Consider the following 22,465-nt stretch of genomic DNA (forward strand, 5'->3'; position numbering starts at 1 on the left):
TATTAAGTGACATTTATGTTAAAATATTTACAATAATTGTATAAAAGAATAAAGCAGATAAGAAGAAGAAAAAATAAAGTCGTAAACCAGACAATTTATTGTCAAAAACACTAAAAAATTGTTTCATATAATCGAAGTATGAACCGAAACGAAATTATTCATCTTTTTTTCTACTGTCTATATAATATCGGTACGCTTGTTTCCTCGGACTGATATTGCTCTGTTTTTTCCGGGAATGGTATTTTATTTGCATCCAATAAAAAGAGAGAGACACTACAGTATTTTTGGTGTAAAAAAGAAGACAATAAACCAATTTGCGCATGCACTGAGCAATGCAATTTAAATATTAACATGCCACATTCATTTATGCATGAGATCAAGATTAAGCTAGACAGCACTAGTGAATGAATGTGAATGCGAGATGTCAAGGGCTATTAGAAATCATACTAGTGTTATGAATCGTACTTGACTCAAGGCCAAAATCACCTTTTACCAGAACTCACACGAATGCACAACACAAATACACTGTTTGATTAAGCTAACAAAATCTAAGCCTATGATTGGTACAATATATGATAACAAATGCACATACACAATAATCAAATATAATCACTCTTTAACTATTTAGTACGTAGCCAGCATTCTTCTTCTTGGTGATCATAAAAAGTTCTTGCAATGTTCTGGACGGCTGATGTATATCCTTATTCTCTTGTCCTGCGAAAATCAGCGAAGTCCTTGGTACACTTGCATTGATAAATATCCTTGCGAATAAAATCCTCAAAATTCTCCAAACGCCTAAATCCTTGCGCTGCTTTCTCCAAAAATGGTGCTATTTCCACCTTTCACACAATATCTTCAGGAAGCAGGACTATTACCTACATCCTAAGCCCTAATCCTAACTCTAAACCTAACACTAAATATAACCCTAACCATAATCATTTAACCTAAAATGCCCTAAACCCGAACCCTTTTGTAGGTTTTAGACTAATGACCCTTCAGACTGATGGGAAGTTCCAAACGTCGCAGAGTAGCGTATTGGCTGGTCCGCAGTGATCTTGACGGGCTTTAGAGGAAGACGGGTAAAGATATTTCCGTATCAGACAGAACCAAAATTAAAGAATTCTTTCAGAATAATCGCAAATAAACAAGAATTTAGAATAACTGCCGGATTCCCGAAGAGATTAAATTTGGGTTTTATGGGTTACGTTTTAGATTAGAGTTGGGATTAAGAAAGGTTAGGGCTAAAAGAGTAGGGTAGTGCCCACTTTGTTTTTAAAGTGGCCACAAATTAATTGATAAATGAATCCATCTATACTCACCGGTGAAATGTGAACTAGCGTTTGGAAACTTGGGATTAACTTCTTTTTTTCCATCAAAGATGATCAGATATCTGAGAAAAACAGAAACAAATTATGGGACAAAATAAAATAATGACCTCATGTGACACATTCCCATGAAACCAGTCACATCTGACACATCACAAATCCTTGCTCTTTGATATATATATATATATTGATCTTGGTAAGTTAAGGTTGGTCTGAACCCTGGAATTATGGAAACTTTCGGGCCTCATAACTTCTAAATTGTTGGTCTAAAGTATATAAAAGTATACATATTTAGAATGGCAAAGACTTGATAAGTTCATCTGAGAGGTCAAATTTGGGCCAAAATGGCACTTTTGGCTCAAAATCCCTAAAATAATGGTTTTGGCCCACTTCTTTTTGTGCACCGTAACAAAAAAATTCTTGGACAAAATTTGTTTGAAACTAATTTTTAAAAACTAGATCAAAATATCTGGGACCCGTTTTTCATTTTTTTGAATTTCGACTAACTTTGAGAAATTTGCGCCAAAAATGGTCAAAAAATGCTGATTTTTCAAAAAAATCATAAAAAAGCCCGATTTTGGCACAAATTTCAAATACTTTTGGTGAAATTGGTCAAAATTCAAAAAAATGAAAAAACGGGTCCTAGATATTTTGATCTAGTTTTTAAAAATTAGTTTCAAAAAACTTTTGGCCCAAGAATTTGTTTGTTACGGTGCACAAAAAAGAAGTGGGCCAAAAACCGTTATTTTTGGGATTTTAGGCCAAAAGTGCCATTTTGGCCCAAATTTGACCTCACAGATGAACTTATCAAGTCTTTGCCATTCTAAATATGTATACTTTTATATACTTTAGACCAACAATTTAGAAGTTATGAGGCCCGAAAGTTTCCATAATTCCAGGGTTCAGACCAACCTTAAGTAAACTGACAAAAAATTCCTTTTTAGTATATAGTTGGGTATTGGGTATTAAATGCAATGTACCATAATAAAAATGGCTTGGCGTTATTGTATAACGTGCTTTTATACCCCTTTGTATGTTTGGTGTCCTATGACAGAATCCTTCTAAAAAAGAGAAAACTACAAAATGCAAAGAAACTGCAACCAATCATTACCCTACCTTACGACCATTTGAATATGACATGACCGGAACTGCGTCAGTACTTCCAGGCATCCATTGTACAATTGCTGCAGCTCCTTGTTGTTACCGCTTTCAACTGAAAATAGTTTGACATTTATCTCATTATGCAGTCATGTATACGTTACGACACACTCATCCATGATGCAGTCATGTCTACAGTAAAATTCACCACGACCTTTGCAGGACTTAAACCCAAACCAAGATAACACTCATTGAAAACAGCTCAACTGATTAAATCATATCTTCTCAGGTTAAATCCACACAACATATGTTTCTGCGTTACTGTGCAATGGAGCAATGAGCTGGTATTATAGTTTCAGTTGGGTGAACGATTATAAAGCGAACGCTAGAGAAAAATTCTGTGTGGGCTTTTGTTTCCGAAATGAGACAATACTCTGCTTATTGTTAACCAGCGTTCTTGAAAATGAGAAGCATGGTGGTTTGCAGACTTAACACGGTTTGGAAATAATTTCATCATATTTGTTGGTGTTATCTGTCGTTTATATATCCTTCCTAAAACACAAAAGTACGACTATTTCCAAACACCTAAATTAGCTAAAAATTTAGGACATGTTACAAAACTATATTTTCTAGAATTTCAGAAGAGTATTTTTAATATTGGCCGGTTATTTTTCACACAGCGACGTTAACTAGGCAATGTACTATTACCTATAACCTACACTAAAACACCAAAGTACGAATATTTCCAAACATCTAAATTAGCTAAAAATTTAGGACATGTTACAAAACTATATTTTCTAGAATTTTAGAAGAGTACTTTTAATATTGGCCGGTTATTTTTCACACAGCGACGTTAACTAGGCAATTACCCATACTTCTAACATACGCTATTTGTAGAGGTTACGCGTCAATGGTAAGAGCACTGTGTATTGTGTATAGGAAAACGGACAGTAACTGCAGTATGAGTATGCGCCGTCTGACGTCCCACCATCATAAATCAGATGCCTGATCATGTCCTATGGTTTCGGACACTATGTAGCAAAGTGAGTTGCAAAATTAGTTCCAGTATTAAGACGTAATCATTAGTTTTAATATTGTTAAACAAATTATGATCATGATACCACTTCAGATCACATAAATCTGGTTCAATGAAATGGCATTGCAATAAAAGCAAACAGTGAAAACAAAACACAAAGATGATGATGAAGATCACGAAGAACCAGAAAATGAAACAATGTTAAAAATCATTCCGTAAAAAACGGCAAAACTGCTAGCAATTGTCCAGTTTTCTTACAGGATTTGTCCAGGTTTTCTTTTACAGAGTTGTCTGGGTTGGTTTTTTTCACAGAATTGTCAGTTTGTCGCTTTTTACAGAGTATTTCTGGGTTTTTTTACAGAATATTTTTGGGTTTTTTACAGACAATTTCTGTTTTTTACAAAATATTTCAGGTTTTTTTTTGCAGAATATATCTGTTCTTTACAGATTATTCCTAGGTTTTTTACAGAATACTTCTGCTTCCTCACAGACAATTCATACCACTGATTTTTACTTAATGCCTGTTCTAACTTTTCCTTTGATGTTTATACTGATGTCTCAGCCAACAATTTTACGTTGTTACAACGTTGTATGAAACTCGTATTCGTGTTGACGTTGTTTCGACGTCAAGTTGTGATCGTATTATTCATACGTTGTTACAACGTTCGACAGGACTTAGGCTAATAGGGACGTTCGAATAATACATTCACAACTTGAAGTCAAAACAATGTCATAATGGCGTTAATATCAACGTCCGAAAATCAACGTCGAAAATAATTGTTACAATACGAGTTTACAAATTTACGTATTTACAACGTAGATGACAACCTAAGCACAACTTCTGCGAACGTCGTGAAAACGTAGTGTGTTGGGTGGGGTAGAGTGTGACATTCTCATCGACACGGAAAGTTTCTTAACCCTGTACAAGACGAAGATTACGTACTCATTGAGCAATAGTAGGTATTATATTCTTTCCTAAAGTAGACATTTCAATTGAATGAACACAGCCTGACATAGAGTGATTGTTTGCGCGATGTACGCCAGCGTGTGCGACTGTGCGTGCGTAACGCCAAAGTGAATCTAACCATGCCAACGCACTCGTGATTGGTTGAATAATATGTATCCAAGGCCGTGGGTTCGCGTTGTAGTTTGAAATACGCGATATACGATCACCAGTAGACTTCGGTTGTATATATAAATGCGCTTTTATAAATGCGCACGTGACCAGATGGCTAGCGCCATCTTTGCATTACATCACTGTCAATCACTGAAATGGCGACCATTGAGGGAGTGGCTACAATTGTGACCTTGTTTCGTTGCTAGCACTGGCACGGAACATTGGCTGGAGGTTCGATGCTATAAATTTGCAAGGATAAATCATGGATATTGAAGGATCATGATTATTGCACAGCACCCCCCCATGTACAAACATAACTAATTTTTATTTATTTATTTATTTATTTATTTATTTATTTATTTATTTATTTATTTATTTGTTTTTTTGTATTTTCTCAAATTGCAAATTATTTACAGATTTTGGTGATTTTTTGGGTTATTTAAAAAAAACCGACCGACCGACCGACCCTACTTGAAAGGTCCGTCCGCCCGTAGAACAGCGTTTCTTTTTTTCTTCGCCTTACTTATAATTTTATAAATATATTTGTTCCCCCTTTCGGCTAGACAAAACCCCACCCTCCCTCCCCCCTTTTACACTCATAAATTAGTTGTTTTTGCTAAGTTTCCCCTTCCGTGTAAAGTAAAACTTTATAAGCCGTTTGAACCAAACTGAACAAAATTGACGTATACATTTACAATATACCATGACAATAATGTGTATGACGATCTAACTCACCATACGATACTAGCCCAATAAACCATGATTTACATACGTGATTGTACGTCAAATTGTCATATAACGTATGAGTGTGATGTATTGTATACGAGTCTTCCTCAACATCTTCCAGCCGGGATGATTAGATAATGTACAGTCATCTACGTGTTTATACTCTAAATTGTACGTCAGAGGGTGTACAGATTACCGATTTAGCATGGGGGACACAAAAAGGTAAAAAAACACATTTTGAATTTGTTTTTGTCCATTTTGATACTTTATTGTGAGCCAGCGAATGAGTAAGTTAGGGTTGAGGAGGTCAGGCGGGAACATCTATTAGTTCGAGAGGATCATTATTCCGAATAGGGCTAAAGTTACAATTTCGTCAATTTACGTTAAAATTAGGGTCTGGGGTATGTTCTGTGGTGGCACTACGGGGGGGTACTTATCTTGACTCCCAAATAAATAAATCCATGACCCATTCCTTCCGAAGAAAATGACAGCCCCCTAAGTTTCCTATCATCACGCGCAAAAATTATCAAATAACATCATCGGCAGCTACTCAGTTCTGACCTTAATGCCAGTAAGAGTCACATTTCGTCATCAATATGGCCGATTGCCACGCCCATTCAGCACGGAAATAATGAAATATAAGTTTTTAAATCAGCTATATCTAGCTTTTCCGTCATTAATTTTTTTTTTCCGTGATGGAAAATCCAAATAAAGAGTTTATGTTTCGGGTCAAATTATTTTGCACTTTGCAATCAATGCCACTATTTTGCAAAAACGATTTTTCCTTGTAACCTGTCATTTTCGCCTATACTTTTGCGTGTGGAATTTGTGTACATCCGGGTACCTTACATCGTTGAACACGGTATGGTGACTTGTAGATGTCACGTGCGCATTTATAAAAGCGCATTTATATATATATACCCGAAGTCCACTGATCACGGTTGGATCGTGCACAGCTGTTGAAAGCCATGTTTTTTTCAATTGAAATTCCTAGTATAGTGCCGTTGTAAACAAAATTTTTATGTCATGAGTGCAAAACATGACAAGTTGGCTGTAAACTTAATAAACGGATACCGTAACAAAAGACAAAGAGGAGGATGAGGATGAAGGAGAGAGGCGGAAGACTGAGGGTTTTTTCAACAGAAACATTTATGACACAACTGGTCATGTTTATAATGATGGCTACATTTCTGCGTGAGCGAAAAACAAAGTTGTCTCGTTCCTGACTAGTCATGACAGGTCTTGACTAAAATCTCTGTTTGAACGCCACCTTCAGTTCAGAGGTGAAGATTGAACAAAAAGAGAGCAAGAAGTGAAAGAGTAAAATGGAAGAGAATAAAGATAGGGCGGAATGACTATGATGATGATGATGATGATGATGATGATAATGATGATGATGATGATGATTTATGTTGATATATATTAATATTACACTATTAAGGAAATAACATAACAATGGCAAACACAACAATAACCATCTAAGCAAATAAAAAAGCGAGGTGATTTATAGTGCGTTACGCACAGGCACAACGCCCAGACGTTGGTCCACAAACCTCAGCTCATTTTACAATTTGTCGCTGACCACTACGGCCTACATCATTCCATAAACCATTTAACAACAATTCAGGGACTTTGCTGCTTCAAGAGCGCACACCCTAGACATTCCACAAATAACCTTCGCAACCAGGATCAGCTCCCCGAGTTTCGTACGGGTTCCAACGAAACAATTAGCAGTAAGTTCCTTGTCCAGGGGAATTTCAAGCTAACTAAATAATCCACGAGAGCGTATTAGGCACCGCCAGGGTTCGCCTAATCGATTGAGCTAACTTGAAGGTTATCACCTTACAGGCCTATACTGACAATCACCTTAGGTGCGCTTCAGACTCCATATTGTACGTACAATATTGTATGTACAATATTTTTCGTGACGTCAAAAAGTATTGCACGTCCAATAAATATACGTGCCACGACGAGTTGAATCAGATTAAATAACGCGCTATATAATATAAAACCCTGACGGTTCATTGTTTGCTAAATCCAAGCGAGGTCACCCGAAAATCTATGCAAGAGAAATTTCTACTGCTGCTGATGAAAAATCCTAGAGTGCGTTTTGAGGTTTTCTGCACTTTACCAGTAGGCCTAATAAATTCATTAAAAAATAAAAATAAAATAAACATTTAGAGGGAATGTTTTTACTCACTGCTCATCTGATCCACTTTCCCAGGAAACTAAATACCGATACTCCTTAGTTTTATCCCTGACTTTCCAGACATAATTATGAGTAAACATCAAATTTAATGTTTACAAAACAATCAAATATATACACATTCGTTTGCATTTTGTACATTAATATTAATATTAATATTAATAATGTACAAACATTAAAAAAGGGGGCCTAAGAGTATGTCTATTTTTAATCATATACTAATTCCGCCATGCCCAAACATATTTTATATATGAAATCGTGTAAAAACAGACCACTTGTAAATTGGAACCCCAAATTCCAATCAAAAATAAAAACAACTTTGTTGTCAAATACACTAGGCCTATACATTGTATTACAGGAATTTAATAGATGGTGCATTTTAATAAATAAATAGATTAACACGGATAACGGACGAGAAATATTTGGCAATACCGGATTTACCACAGAGCCAGTGGATAAAGAAATTAATTAAAATTAAAACAAATTAAATGAGAAAATGAAAGCAAGGACATTTGGTGAAGTATTGTTTTAGAATGCGAAGGAGTCCTAAATGTTACCCAGGCCCAGGACACTGATTAATGTAAATTCGACCCATAGTTATTTTGTCTACTTTTGCCAGCATTCAACCTGTTCAATGTAATTTATGCCTATTTTCAATAAAATTCCGAAATCTGACGTACGGTAGGCCTATCAACGTTGTATCGTGCACAAATTATGATTCGAGACTATTTCATTTGACACGGTTGTATGGATTTCAAAAGATCGGTCCTATAATAGATATCGAATAGAGAATTACAGCAGGAGGCTTTGAGGATGCCGTAATCCTCTTGATAATCAACCAATCAGAGAGACATATTTCAGAAATATGTTCGTATAGTTGAAACTCTTTCAATATTTTAAGTAATCGCGTTTCACATTTAGCAGCACTTTGGCTTGCAATAAAGCCACGAAGGGACGGTAATGCTAATATACGATTTCAGTCAAATATTGATGCAAATATACGGTCAACTATTTGGCTATTCTTTGCCCAAAATTATGAAATGTTTATTAGTAACAACTCTTAGGAGGGTTTTCGAGTAATTTTAACGAAATAATGAGGTAAAATAAAAGAAAGCCCACTTACAATTTTGGACGCTTAACTGTGGTGTTTTGGACGCCTCTGACGAAAAAAAAGTTTTCCATGCTGATTTGTTTTGTAACGAGTATATCATTTCAAAAAGAAAGAAATAAAGGCGGATATTACTTTTTAAAATCTCAACGCATTACTATTAATAGGCCTATAATTAATGAAAAAGTATAGAAGGCGTTGCATCCGGGTCTACAGGCCTATAAATAATACTTAAGAAACTGACTAAATCAATATATGACTAAATATAAATTAATCTCTAAATCAATTAATCAATCAGTAATCAATAAATAAATAAATAAATAAATAAATAAACAAATAGAATAGGCCTAAATAAATGAACCTATAAATAAATAAATAAGAACTGAATGTGCCATTTATATTATTATTACAATTTTAATTTTTTTTTTATTAATATCAGTATTAATATTATTAACTTTAAAGGTGCCCATTGATTATATAATAATTCAAGTACAGTTGAATACAAGAAGACATAAAAAGATGTTCATCATTCCGTGCACGAACACTGCACTAAATTTACCACTCTTAGAAATTTGGCAACTCCGTATCAATTAAGCAACCAATGATTGTGGCAAAATATATATTTTGCCGGTACATACTTTTTATTGTACGTGCAATACTTTCTGACGTCACGAAAAATATTGTACATACAATATTGTACGTACAATACGGAGTCTGAAGCGCACTTTACAGACCTATTCTGACATACCGTAAGTCTTAATCGATGGTCCATGCCACAGTGCAATGATAAATTCACGATGAGCTGGGGGCATGTATCCACGAGTCTCTTCCACTTTAGTTTCTGAAACATTGAAGAAAGCAACAAAGATTTTGTTGGGCTGGAAAGACAATTGGGGTAATATTGAGCTCAGCTCAGTTTTTGAGTATTGAGTATAATACAATAGAGAGATTGCGATTTATAACCACTCTCCTGTGTCAAAGCGAGGCCGCGTATTTAGCCAGTTTTGATGATTTTGCACGTTCGATATGACCGTGGATACATCGTTGAAAATACACGAAATTTGCCAATTTTATAATTTGTTAAAGAAAGTCAAGGATAGTGAACATACGAAGGAAAGTCTAATTATTATTATGATCCTTCTTGTTTGTAACAAATCATATTAACAATAAAGCTACAGTGATGTGTTAAAAACTGATTTCATTAGGCGATGTCCACACGCAGATATTGAAATGTGTGTGATACTTTCCGTATAAAAAATGACATAGATTTCGCATTTTGGACACCAGCGTATAAAACGCATGGGCTTACTTGGAAATATTCTGATTTTACGACATGTCGAAGTTCGTGAAACGCGCCTAATTTTCAGCATGAAAAGGTCTCATTTTGAAAGTAAAGACATGATATATGGATGTAGTGGTTTTTAATCTACCAAAATATATGTTTTGGCAACTATCCTGTTTGGGGAGCACAAAAATACAATTAAGTTTAAGCAGCATATTAACCTTGGTTTTTAGTCGAAATCAAAAGCATGCTGTATTGAATTAGGCAGAGAGTCAGTAACCATTAAAATTTCAATCACATTGCCCTCTATCGACCAGATAAGATATCAGTCTTTGTTCCAGCCACCTTGTTCCCCTTCGTGACGAATTAGCACAATCCAGTTTGGAACTGAGACTAGCAATATTTAACACCGTTTTCAACGTCGTTTAAACGCATGGGCAACACACGTGTCACGCACCATCGCAATCTCTCTAATATGTCGTTACAACAGGCGCAGTCAGACAATTGTATTTCAAGTTGCAGCAGTTATTTTCAATTATCCCCATCACTTTCAAGCCCACCTTAACACGCACCCACCCCATCAACACATCCCCACACCCAAAGACATAAAAGTATGTTTACTTAATGTTCCCAGTTCTACGCCCAAAGCGGCATCAAAACTTTGAATCGTCGACGATTGTGCAAAACTGGCTCCAATAAACTGTGAAAACACAAAAAAGAGGTATAGAATATAATATAAAATATAAACGTAGCTCCGTACGCAAATCTGATCTTGTACAAAAATGCATTGCAATTGAATTGAATGAATGTAATTGATAACATTTTGTGTATCTTAAGTAGCCTTTTAGTTGCAGTTTATCAATAATGAAAATTATTGAAATGTTTGCATAATGCCGATTACACTACGAACCACAATGGCCTCATCCCAATGGCATAGTTCAATAACCTCAATATTGAATACATGAATACAACAGCAACCTAAGTCCATGCGAAGTTATTTTGAGAGAAAAACCCGTGTATCATTTTAATTCCTTCAGTTAGATTTACCTGGTCAATATGGTAAGTGTTACGTGCAAATGAGTGGATTAACCTGTATTAGGTATGACGATTAGCATTTCAGGGACTTCGTAGGGTTCATTTTAAATTTTGGACTTTTGGTTTTTGAATCATATACAAAGACAACAATGTTAGAATGAGATTACCACTAGTAAGATAATACAAAATAAAGCACACAGGTATGTATAATGTTGATAAGCATTCTGCCATGTAATATAAACCACACACTTTCCTTTATTAAACCCATTTTTTGTTCAAAAGTCATTCTCTAGCAATGAATGTGTTACAAGTGAACTTTTATACATACTGGATTTCAATCAATGTGTTACAAGACTCAAATCATGGAATTGGGTGATTCGTTCATACATGCTATTTTTCACATGCCCAATAGACACAGAGAATGAATTTGAGTTGTTCTTTCATGCATATGACAGGCCTATGTTTAGCAACAATTTCCCATGCTTAACTCAATTTGGCCAAAGTATGTACCCAAATTTTCAAAGGTCATTCAATGAATGGGCAAATATATTGGGGTTAAAGATCCTAAATCAATATAAGTGCCATATCAAACGCAATTCGTCAAATTTGCAACCTTAAATAGTCGATATTAACGTCACCCTCTATTTACAAATAATACAAAGGAGCTAGGTTTATATGTTATTCTTAGGGTCTTTTTTTATCTTTACAGTTTTCGTAGTCTATTGTACATTAATGTGACCAAATGCCAATGCGAATGAAAAGGTCCACTTTTTTGAGTAAAATTGTTGAAAATAACCCCTTAACCCTAACCGCCCAAGGGCTTTTTGGCGACGGGAAGGGAAAGAAGGAACGAATAAAGAGAAAAAAGAAAGAAAGAAGTTGTTTGCTCTGGGTGGGATTCGATCCCGAGACCCCTCGCATGCCAAGCACTCGGTCGGCGACACTTTGCCATGGGTCTTGGGCTTCGCTGGCCAGCGAAACCGTGCCTATATATCACTTAGGGCGATTGCGTCATCACACCACGTGGGATGCACGCACGAACAGCGCATATATCAAGTAGTATTTTGTAGTATACAGGAGAGTTAGGGTTAAATCACAGAAGGTCCGCTTATGAGAAGGTCGCACCCCAATAAATCCTAGCTACGGTATATTTGTTATTTTGGAAGTGGTTGCAATACTATATAAAGTGAGTGGGTGTGTGTTGCAAGAAGCGTGGGAAATCACATTGATGTGTATTGATGCACATTCCGCTCTCGTATGGAGTTGCCCTCACTATGGACCACAATAGCCTCATCCCAATGGCATAGTCCAATAACCTCAATTACACAATCATAGTGTGAAATTTGACCTCAAGTTGCAGAGTATGATTTTTTGTACCCACATTTTCAAAGGTCATTCAATGAATGTACAAATGTATTAGGGTTTTAGAACTGTGCCCCTGATAGACGAGCATGTTGTGGATCCTAGTGTCTAGATCTCTTACCCAAGTATCACTTTTGTTACTTATTTGCCGATATTGTGTTTTTATATGGGGTTGCAGTTTTATTAGCCGTAACTTGCCTGTTTTGGTTCCGGGCTTACACCTTCGTATATCAGTCCTCCGAGACCCTTGTTTATAAACGCATCACTATTGAAACTGCAATTAAAGGAAAACAAACTGCACGATGAAACGTAACACATACATATTATGCATAAGGTTGTTCAACCATTAATAAGGCTGTTCATATTTAAACAAAAATTTGGTTAAAATATACAGGTTTAAAAAGATAACTTGACAAACATTTTGCTAATTAAAAAAAATCAAAAACCTCTGATTAGAGGAATCTTTTTAATATCGAAGTTATCCCTTCAAAAAATCGTAATACCTAGAGAAATCGATCCTCAGGGATCGTAATAAACCATCAATTACAAACCCCCATTATTTTCCGACATCGCCCACAAACCCTATTATTTTCCGACATCGTCCAGGATAGGGGAAGTACATTACCCGTGAAAGTACGGCCAAATATCTTTGTAAAACACTTCCGGTGCACATTGCTCTGTAAACGAAATAAAAATTAAGTATTTTTGAGCAAAAAGCAGGAACACTGCCAGATATGATTTTGAGATAAAGGCAACAAACCATAAAGCAAAATGTGAATTAAAAATGCTTTTTGGTCCGATTCATACTTTTATTATACGTCGAATATTCGACAAAATAAGAAGACCTAATTTTAAAGAAGTTGTGTGTATTTGAAGGTGCATAAGGTGCCCTGTTCTACCGCCGCGTTCAGGAACTCATCATCATTAATTAACAGAAAATAAAAATCAATTAAATAACGAATTCAAATATTCGACGTTCATTTATAGTATTAACCTGCCCTTAAGTCACATGGTTGGGATACAGGCAGCACTTACCAAATAACAAAAGACTAGCGTTTTAGAAATGACTTTATTTGATCATTATTTACTTTAGTTAGTCAACGTTACGGATTAGGAGGTTCCATTTAAAAATGGGGATAAAGGTTCGGTGGAAGGGTGAGACTATATTTCAACACTTAGATGGAAGGCGAGAGTCCTCCTAGCAGCGTAGCCAGCTGTTTAATGCGATGGGGCAAAGTCAAAACTTCTTCCCCATTCGTCAATTTTCCGACCCATTTTTAGTCATTTTAATTTGTTCTCTTTGCCGTCCCCATTTTCATCACTGAAAATTGCTATGAGGTACAACACCCAACCGGCTCACCCCTGTCTACGCTACTGTGTCCTCCCTCTAAAATATTAGCGTGGAAGGCGCGTCGCCTCTCATTTGAAATATCTTCATGCGTTTGATTAAATTAATTGAGACCTACCGTACATTCGACTCAGAGTTTTCTTCATATTTTGCAAGGACAGCTCCATTATTTCTAAGGCCTCCGTTAATTTCGGCGTATCATTATTCTTAACAGCCTGTGAATTAGAAATAATTGCATTCGTCTACCTGTTCTGTTTCAGTATCTTGTGAATTTAAAAGTCCAGATTGCCATACAATTTCAAATTTATTAATAAATGGAGTCTTAATAACGAAATCATTCATTCTGAGCTAAAAGTGTTTAAAAAACTATTCGGGCGCTAAAATGGGTGATCACAACCGCTCATATAGAGGTTGTACATGTGACGTTTCATACCGTAAATATAGCGGACTACTCAAATACATTCAACAAAAGCATGATTGCAATCTACCGCGACAGTTCGTCTCACACACATAACAAAATGCACTACGGTCAAATTTGATTGAATGGACTGCACTGCGTCATGATTACGGTGAAGGACACCGGTTCAAATAATTTGTTTGGAACCAATCGATAAGTATTCAGGGCCTGTGGCCCTCACGGAAACGCAAGCTCGGCCTGTCGGCCCGAAGGTTGGACCGAGCGCGAACTCAACGTAGCCCGAAAGTAGGACTACCGCACATGATAAAGAGATTGCGAACGTACGTGAAATCTATTCCAAAATCCCGTCAGTGGAGAGTGGTTTTGAATAGATTCCACGTTCGTTTGAAATCGTAATCTCTCTATTGACCTCCCCCCTCCCCTCCCCTCATCCACCACAGTAACCCAGCCCGAACAACAACTGTATCACAAGACGTATTACCATCTGTCCGGGAACTTTTAGAACGTCTCACTGACCTGTTGAGCATCCACCATGGCTCCTAATGCTGGTCCGCAATCCATTTCCATGGTAACATAGACACTGAGCAACCAGGAAAAATCATTGCCACCATTAAGTGTGATGATGGTCTCCAAATTTCTATGGAATAGCATTTAACACAAAAATTGAATTTAGGTTTGTTTTTGCATAAATTGTGGGGTTTTTTTTTCCTTTTACGTCTTTTCCCAAAATATTTTAATATATTCAAACATGTTTTAGTAAAACTGTAGGCCTAGAAAATAAAGTAACTTTTCATTGATTTATGTAGTGTTATAACAATATAAATATTTTGCTTTTTTCCAAATTTTCTGTTTTAATCTCAAAATGCCGATGCGCGTCTTGCAAAGCGTAAAAGCGCAGAATAAAAGTCAAATTGAAAACCGGTGTCTTTCTAACCATTAGAAACCGACGTTTCATCAATCACTGCAATGAGACTATCAACGAATTAACATTTTCAAAGTTGTAACAGAAATGTTGTTGACTTACTCGAGATCTGGAGCTTTTGTAGGATCTTTCCGTTTCCAATTTGCTAGCCCATACGCCATGTTGGTGATAAATGGTAGCATTCCCAGATGCTCGCATACCCCTGCCAATGGAACTGCAACTTGTTTGGGAAGAACCTTGAAAATGGAAGGTAACAACATATATTATGTTCAGTTGTCGAATATTAGATGCAAACAAATGTTCCATCTCTGCGGACAGATCATAAAAATTTAATCATCATATCAACCTTGAGAACTAAGTATAATAACTTTCAAATCTTCCATCTTTTGACTATTTCCGTTTTTATTAAGCCTACGTCACAAACGAAACTGACATGAGAAGTTCAGTTTACTACTTTGTTTAGATATGGATTATTTCGTATTATTACTAGTATCTCTTTGTAAATGCTTCTGCCAACCCAAAAAAATCCAAAATATCAATTTTTAATCATTGGCCACAAAATGTGTATCATATCGCGAATTAAAAACAACAACATTATTTGATATCAGAAGGACATTCCTCATTTAAAAAAATGCAATTCGATGTCTGATGTGCTTTCAGGTCTAAAAAACGTGCTCTTTGTTGGTGTAGGATTAGTAAAGTTTCAGATGATATTATTGTATAAGTAACTTACAGCGGGTACACCATCTTCACCAAACACCCAGACATATGCCTGCATCATGAAACTCAACGCAACTTGAGCTAATCGTTGTTCCCGGTGGTTAGCTAGACGAGTGTGGTCCAAAAGTGGCATCTATATGATAGAATAGTAAAGTATTATGGTAATGCCGTATCCTTTAAACACCCAAAAATATATCCGAGGCAGTCAAAATGTAAATAATGGTTGAGGCGCAGCCGAACCCATTATTTAAACATTTTTACTACCTAGGACACATTATAGGTGTAAAGGATAATACTACACCCTTTATTTCTATTCTATTTTATTACTGAGCCCGATCTAAAAAGATAGAAAATATTACTGTTTTGCCTAAATATTTTAAGTTGTTTACAACATTGTGTTTTATGGTATCTGTTTAAGTCTATAGCGAAATCCCGATACGGTATGCGATTTATTAACGTTTACTTTAAATCATTATCTAAATCTTTCAATTTCTTTCAGTTTCGATCACAAATGGAAATGACATGCTTCTTGGTTTGACTTAGCAGGCCTAATAAAAAATCCCCTTAAAGGGATATGGCACGCAAGTATAATCCCTATAACCTGGATCTTGCCACAAAATACTAGGGTCACCCATCATGTGAATTTCCCTTGAACTAACTTTTATTCAAGTAGCCTATTCACAATCTTATTCTAATCATTATGCTGTATACTAAAGTAGCAAGTCTATAGCATTTAATAGATTATTTGTGAATCTGTTTTATACTAGATAACTAGAAACTATCATAATATTTGGAAAAGTTTTAAAATTTAAGTGGACATGGTGGGCTTTGCTGTAGGCATACACACTAAACAGTATAGCCCAATACTTTTCTCCAATACTCAACAATCTTCCTTAATTTTGGTTTGGCATATGTATTGTAGTCAGGTAGTATAACTTGCAAATTTAGAGGAAACTTACAATGCATCGTGAGCCTTTGGAAAACAGTGTCATGTCTATTATATGCTCTGACAATTAATAAATATGGCCTCCTATTTGTGGCTTTAAATTTTCAGTGAGTATTTCCGCAATCATGCTCTGACTGCAGGACACTGGCAGGAACCCCAATGTACCGTATAATGGTTAAAATAAATCGTTAAAATAAATTATAGTTTTAATTTTGAAGGCATTATACCTGGTGTATCTCTTCTCGGATTGTTTCGTTCTTGATCATGGCTTCCATATTTCTGGCCAATCTCATCCATGGCTGAAAATATTCAGGCAGATCCGTCTGTGAGTGACAAAATAATAAACCAACACTCAAACAATTGACTTGACAAACAAACAAAATTACGATATCGAATTGATATCGTTTCAGTTGGGCATGAAATGTCTGATAAACGGTTCAAAAAAAGTACGTCCCCTCTAAGACATTTTGGTAATATCCAAAAACAGCTTGATCAATTCTCTTGTTTTAAAGTTTGGAACATTGACTGATTAGTTATGCATCAAGTGAACGGGGTTTTGTTGTTATCGTATATCATCTTCACTGAGAAATACAGCCACTTGCACTTTTCTACATAGGCTTTTTATGCATCACTTTTGGTTTCAGACCTCTTTCACTTGAAGCAAATTAATAAAAAGGAATGCTTTTATACATTTTTTTTTCATTCCGTCAACAGGTGACACAATTCCATAATTACGTAATAATCAGACACTCAAGGGCTAAACAAAATGTATTTAGGCCAAAGTATCACAATTATTATTGATTTGAATATGTTATCTTCATATTTCATGCCAAAAATATCAAAAAAAACATAAAGGCATAAAAGCCAACTAGAGTATAAATAGAAATATTACATGTATGCGATAATCAAGAGTTTATAGTGATCACCTTCAATGATTCTAATAATACCAGTTTCGAAAAAGGAGGTAAAATGATTATCGGGCCGAGGTCCATCGACTTAATAATGTTTTGTCACTTGGCCCTAGGCTGTGAAATAGCTTACCAAAAGAAGTCAAAGAAGCAAATTGCATCTCCAAATTCAAAACTGGTATTATTAGAATCATTAAAGGTGATCACTAACTCTTGATTATCGCATGCAAGTAATATTTCTGTTTATACTCTGTTGTACAAGTTACTGAAGTTGTTACTTATAAACACTTTAAAAAAAGATTTTTGCATTAATTTGCCTCGTTAATGTATATAAGTGATATTCAAGATGGGTTCCGTGTTGTCTTGTTTCTGTTTTCGCCAGCCCATTCGGGGCTGGTACCTGTTTCAGGTTTGGGGTCAGTTTACTCAAGAGATTATATTTTAGTGGTATTGGAATGATTTTTTTTTTTTTACTTTTTGTGGTTAAATTTTTTTTAAATATTTTAATTCGATTTGTTAGGAAAAGTAAGTATGTTTTGCCGTTTCAACGAACGAAAACGAGTGAGTATTACCAAAGTTATGTTTGAACTAATTAATTATGACTTTAAAAGTTTAAAGGCCTAAATGTAACAATAATAGTTAATATATATAGCATCATATGGTCAGCAGAAGAAAATCTGACATCACCTATGATGTCCTATCAGTGTCCTTGACCGGGGGTCCTTACTCCTTGACCACTGAACAGCGTGATATCATGTTGATAACAGATCTATAGAATCAAAATCTTCATCATATCCCCGGATCATATCACAGATTCTCAACAATCTGTGATCATATGGACCATATTGATGTGAAAGTAGTTATCTATCATATCCTGTGTCGTTTTATGGATAAAAATGACTCAAAATGTTATTGATGAAATGGTTGCTATCATAAACATCAGTTGTGTCTTTTCAACGGGAAAAATCCGATGCAAAATAAAGTTTTAGGGCCTAGCTATAATATGGGCATAATTTATGCATATAGTATTGAACAATGTACCCCATTTGACATGCACTTATAGATAAATAAATTGTCTTGCTTTATTAATTTAATAACTTCTTTATTATAAATAAAATGACACATAACTATTTGATTCATAAAATTACATTCAACAAAATGATTGAAGAGAAAACACACAAGGCACTAGGCAGACTGTTATAGAATGGAGTATGTAAGATGCCATGTCCATAGCTTCGCAGGAGTTTCCGACTAGCAATCAACATGATCAGCACATTCAGAAAAACACAGTTTAAGAGTGAAGATTGTAGTGAGTAACCAGTCCTTTATAAATGTGCTGGCCACTATCTATTATAATATAGTAGGCTTAAACTATACATTGCGAATTAATTAAGTTATTTTAAAATAAAATGTACATGTAAGTTAACTCAAACCGGCAGTGTATATATCGAAAGCAGTGAAATCGGACATTCCTAAGCGAAGATATTGAGTTCGTAAGTTCTGGTATTACAAAATTGGAAATTGAGATATCGTGGGTAAAAAGCTGAAAAGACAAAAAAAACCAACGACAACAACAACAACAACAACAACAAAACAAACAGACCAGAACAATTTGGAGTACATGTAATGAATTAAAAGAGTTGACATGAGATTAGGAATTAATGTTTTCTGCTGTTTCAGTGTGCATGTTCTCATCGTTGATGGTTTGGTGGACTGTCATGTAGATGTAAGCGTGATCCTAAAAATGCCTTTCACATTGACCAAAACTAATTACAAGACCTCTTCTACATTGAGGCTGGCTTTCCCTTTTAAAGGGAATTTTATTTACTGATTTTTCTTTCTTGTGTAAATATCTAAACTTACATATTATTTAATGTAAAGGTGATGCATTGTCTTTCAGGCCTTTGGCTTTGTAATGCATCTACCTCATCACATCATTATATTCCACATTGTTTATCTCTATATGTATTGATGATGATGAAAAATAAAATGAATGAATGAATGAATGAACTAAGGTACCGATGTAATTTCGTAGTGAATCAAAGCTGTGTATGGCGGCGTGCTACCATTCATACTACAGTTCATTCATAAAGAATATCAAATTCATTCGATAGTATTGACCATATTCCAAATTTGGACACCATCCGGATATTTTTCCTTTATTTACCATGCGATATTCATAAACATTGGTCGAACGCCACTATAATGCCCATATTTGGCAAACCATTACAAAAATATTATAAACAAGTGCGCTAGAAATTCCATGTCATTTTTGACATGGAAAACAGCTAACTTCTCTTTTGATATTTACTGAGGTATGGAGGTACAATTGAGAAGGCTATTTAGCATAACAAAGGGTTAGTTCCCGATACACTGTGGAGCAAGGAAAGTGGTTATTTGTATAGTAAATACACTATTAAATCCTTTTCTCGCGCACTTGTGTGTAAATGATATGTCACGAGGCTAATGGTGCTCCAATTGTATTGGACAGCGAGATGTAAATTGGGTGATGATGTCACAGCTCATTAGAGTTTGTCACTCGGTCTGTGGCAACTTGTTGTAATGCAATGTTTATAGCAACGCGAATGTGAAAAAACGGTTTTTGACCATGATGCAGGTTTTAAAAGTCAAAACCTTAGTGTCAGAGGGCAGGTCTCTAGTTCGATTCCACAACCGTTCGTAAAGGGTGACCCCCCCCCCCTAAAAAAAAAGAGAGAAAACAGAATGTGAAAAGCGGGGGGTGGGAGGTGGGGAGTAGGAGCAACAAATTATTCATGACGATGCGTGAGATTTTGCTCATTTTCCAGCTTTTTGCGTGAGATTTACTACCTACGCGTGAGATTATACTACCTTGGCGTGAGACCGTGAGAAAGTTACCCAATGCGTGAGACTCACGGCCAATGCGTGAGAGTTGACAGCCCTGATGCGAATTACCCTGTGGAGGCCTCTTCCTCTTGTTGAACAGTTCTGTTTTTTAATTCGATAGGGTCTATGACCTTTCTAAGTAGAGAATGCCCTGTCCCACTCGATTTATGAAAGATCACGAACCCTTTTGGTGGACCCAAGTAACTGCCCGAGGCAAGTTGTAAAGAAATGGGGTTTCAAATTGAACTTTGGAATTTGAAAAGTAGCTAAAAGTATAAATCACGTTGAGTCTGTGTGCTAACACGTACTTTTCTTAGATGACTTTGACGACATTTTGTATTTTTTCAAATATCGTAAAAAAAAACCTAAATTAATGGTAAATCTTACTAATCGATGTAGTTATTGAAATTTTGATTTGGACGAATCGCGCCAAAGTGCGATAAATGAATTCGGCAGAGAGACGAATCGTATACTTAAATGTACAAATCATGTTGATCTATAGTATTGTATAGCAGGAAACCCCGAATCTTCTATATTACATGTCCTATACTAATATATTTGATACCAACGTATAGCTGTAGGTATATTCTATACAGTGATACCAAAATATTCCCCACATGATAATGCTGTGGTTTAATAATGTGAGTGCGCACCCGTGAAATTGAAAAATATGTTTGCTTTAAAATCCTCGAGTTTTTGCTAAATATTACAGTGATGACTATTTATAACTTATATAGCAAGTTAAATCTACATAGCCTTAGGACAAACAGTAATTTCTACACAAAAGCCCCAAATCAAGAATGCGTGCTATATAGTTTATACATAGTTGAATGCGTATTCGACCTCTCTCTGCGCAGTGGTAGAGACATTTTGGAGGCAGCCCAGCAAACACAAAACATTTTCGACATCATTCGCAAAAGGTTAAAAAAGGTTGTGAGAAAACGTTAAATGTCGGGTTATATAAAGGGTACATTAATGGTATAAAACGTTTTCATAACATTAAATAACATTTGTTGGTAATTTACTGCACAGCAAACACAAATGTTTTACAAAAAACATTTAAATGTCGGGTTATATAAAGGGTATAAAAACGTTTTAATAACATTCCAAAAACATTTTTGAAAACTTGGTATAAATCATTTTAAACAGAATGTTATCTTGGGGTTTAAAAATATTTTGCAAAAAATGTTTGCCCAAAATATTTACAATAACGTTTTTAAAATGTTTTCGCGACCTTTATATAACCCGACATTTAAATGTTATTAAACGTTTTGTAAAAAACATTTTAAGAACATTTCTGTGTTTGCTGGGTGCAAATATTTTAACATAACGTTATTTAAGTGTTGACAAAATATTTGGCCAAAAAATGTTTGCAAAAATAGTTTACAATGACATTTCCAAAACATTTTTAAAATATTGTTGTAGTGTGTTTTCATACAAAACGATTTCATGACATTTATATAACCCGACATTTTAATGTTATTAAAACGTTTTTACCTAAACCAAAGCCCAAAATATAACTTATTTAAAACGTTTTTTGTGTTTGCTGGGAGCATAAAGCCGAATAGCTGTTAAAACGCGTTTTGAGGGATATATTGATTATTTCAGAACATGCAAGTATTGCCAATAATTCGTGTAAATTTACTTTTATGATATACATTACAAATGATTGCTCACGAATGTTCTAAATTTTTAGAAGGACCAATGGAATGGTACCAAGATTTTGAAACGCCGTTTACTCAGAACAGCAATTTTGCGTATTCGGCACTCTGCCGTGTTCATAACGATATGGTAAGACAATTTAAGGTTGTAAATTCAGGTTCCCCAAAATCTCCCATTGGTAAGGGGGGGCAATGATTTTTTTGGCCTGGAAGGGGGGGTTAAGGTTTTTTGGCACGTCAAAAGAGGGGGCAAATATTTTTGGCACGGCTGGGGGGCAAGCGACTTTTGGCAGACCATTTTGAGAATTCACCACCCCGGGGGGACACATGATTATTGCATTATTGCACCACCCCTTATGAACCCACAATGGGGGTAAAATTT

At 35.5% G+C, this 22,465-nt stretch overlaps 1 protein-coding gene across 3 annotated transcripts in view; it reads right to left on the minus strand.

Annotated features, from left to right (window-relative positions):
* The window catches only part of LOC140164233 (indoleamine 2,3-dioxygenase 2-like), a 46,035-nt gene that overhangs the window by 1,027 nt on the left and 22,543 nt on the right, over positions 1-22,465 (minus strand). For 2 of the 3 annotated variants that reach the window (XM_072187491.1, XM_072187490.1), the window contains exons 2-12: positions 16,877-16,972; positions 15,717-15,836; positions 15,086-15,219; positions 14,578-14,698; positions 13,762-13,858; positions 12,921-12,972; positions 12,494-12,569; positions 10,520-10,598; positions 9,365-9,457; positions 2,442-2,538; positions 1,320-1,390 (exon numbers count right to left, since the gene is read on the minus strand). In XM_072187491.1, coding sequence (XP_072043592.1) covers positions 1,320-1,390; positions 2,442-2,538; positions 9,365-9,457; positions 10,520-10,598; positions 12,494-12,569; positions 12,921-12,972; positions 13,762-13,858; positions 14,578-14,698; positions 15,086-15,219; positions 15,717-15,836; positions 16,877-16,972 — 1,036 coding nt within the window. The remainder of the gene's footprint in view (positions 1-1,319; positions 1,391-2,441; positions 2,539-9,364; positions 9,458-10,519; positions 10,599-12,493; positions 12,570-12,920; positions 12,973-13,761; positions 13,859-14,577; positions 14,699-15,085; positions 15,220-15,716; positions 15,837-16,876; positions 16,973-22,465) is intronic. The other variant, XM_072187492.1, reaches the window with a different exon arrangement.

This window comes from Amphiura filiformis, chromosome 11 (assembly GCF_039555335.1).
Source record: "Amphiura filiformis chromosome 11, Afil_fr2py, whole genome shotgun sequence".
Taxonomy (NCBI): domain Eukaryota; kingdom Metazoa; phylum Echinodermata; class Ophiuroidea; order Amphilepidida; family Amphiuridae; genus Amphiura; species Amphiura filiformis.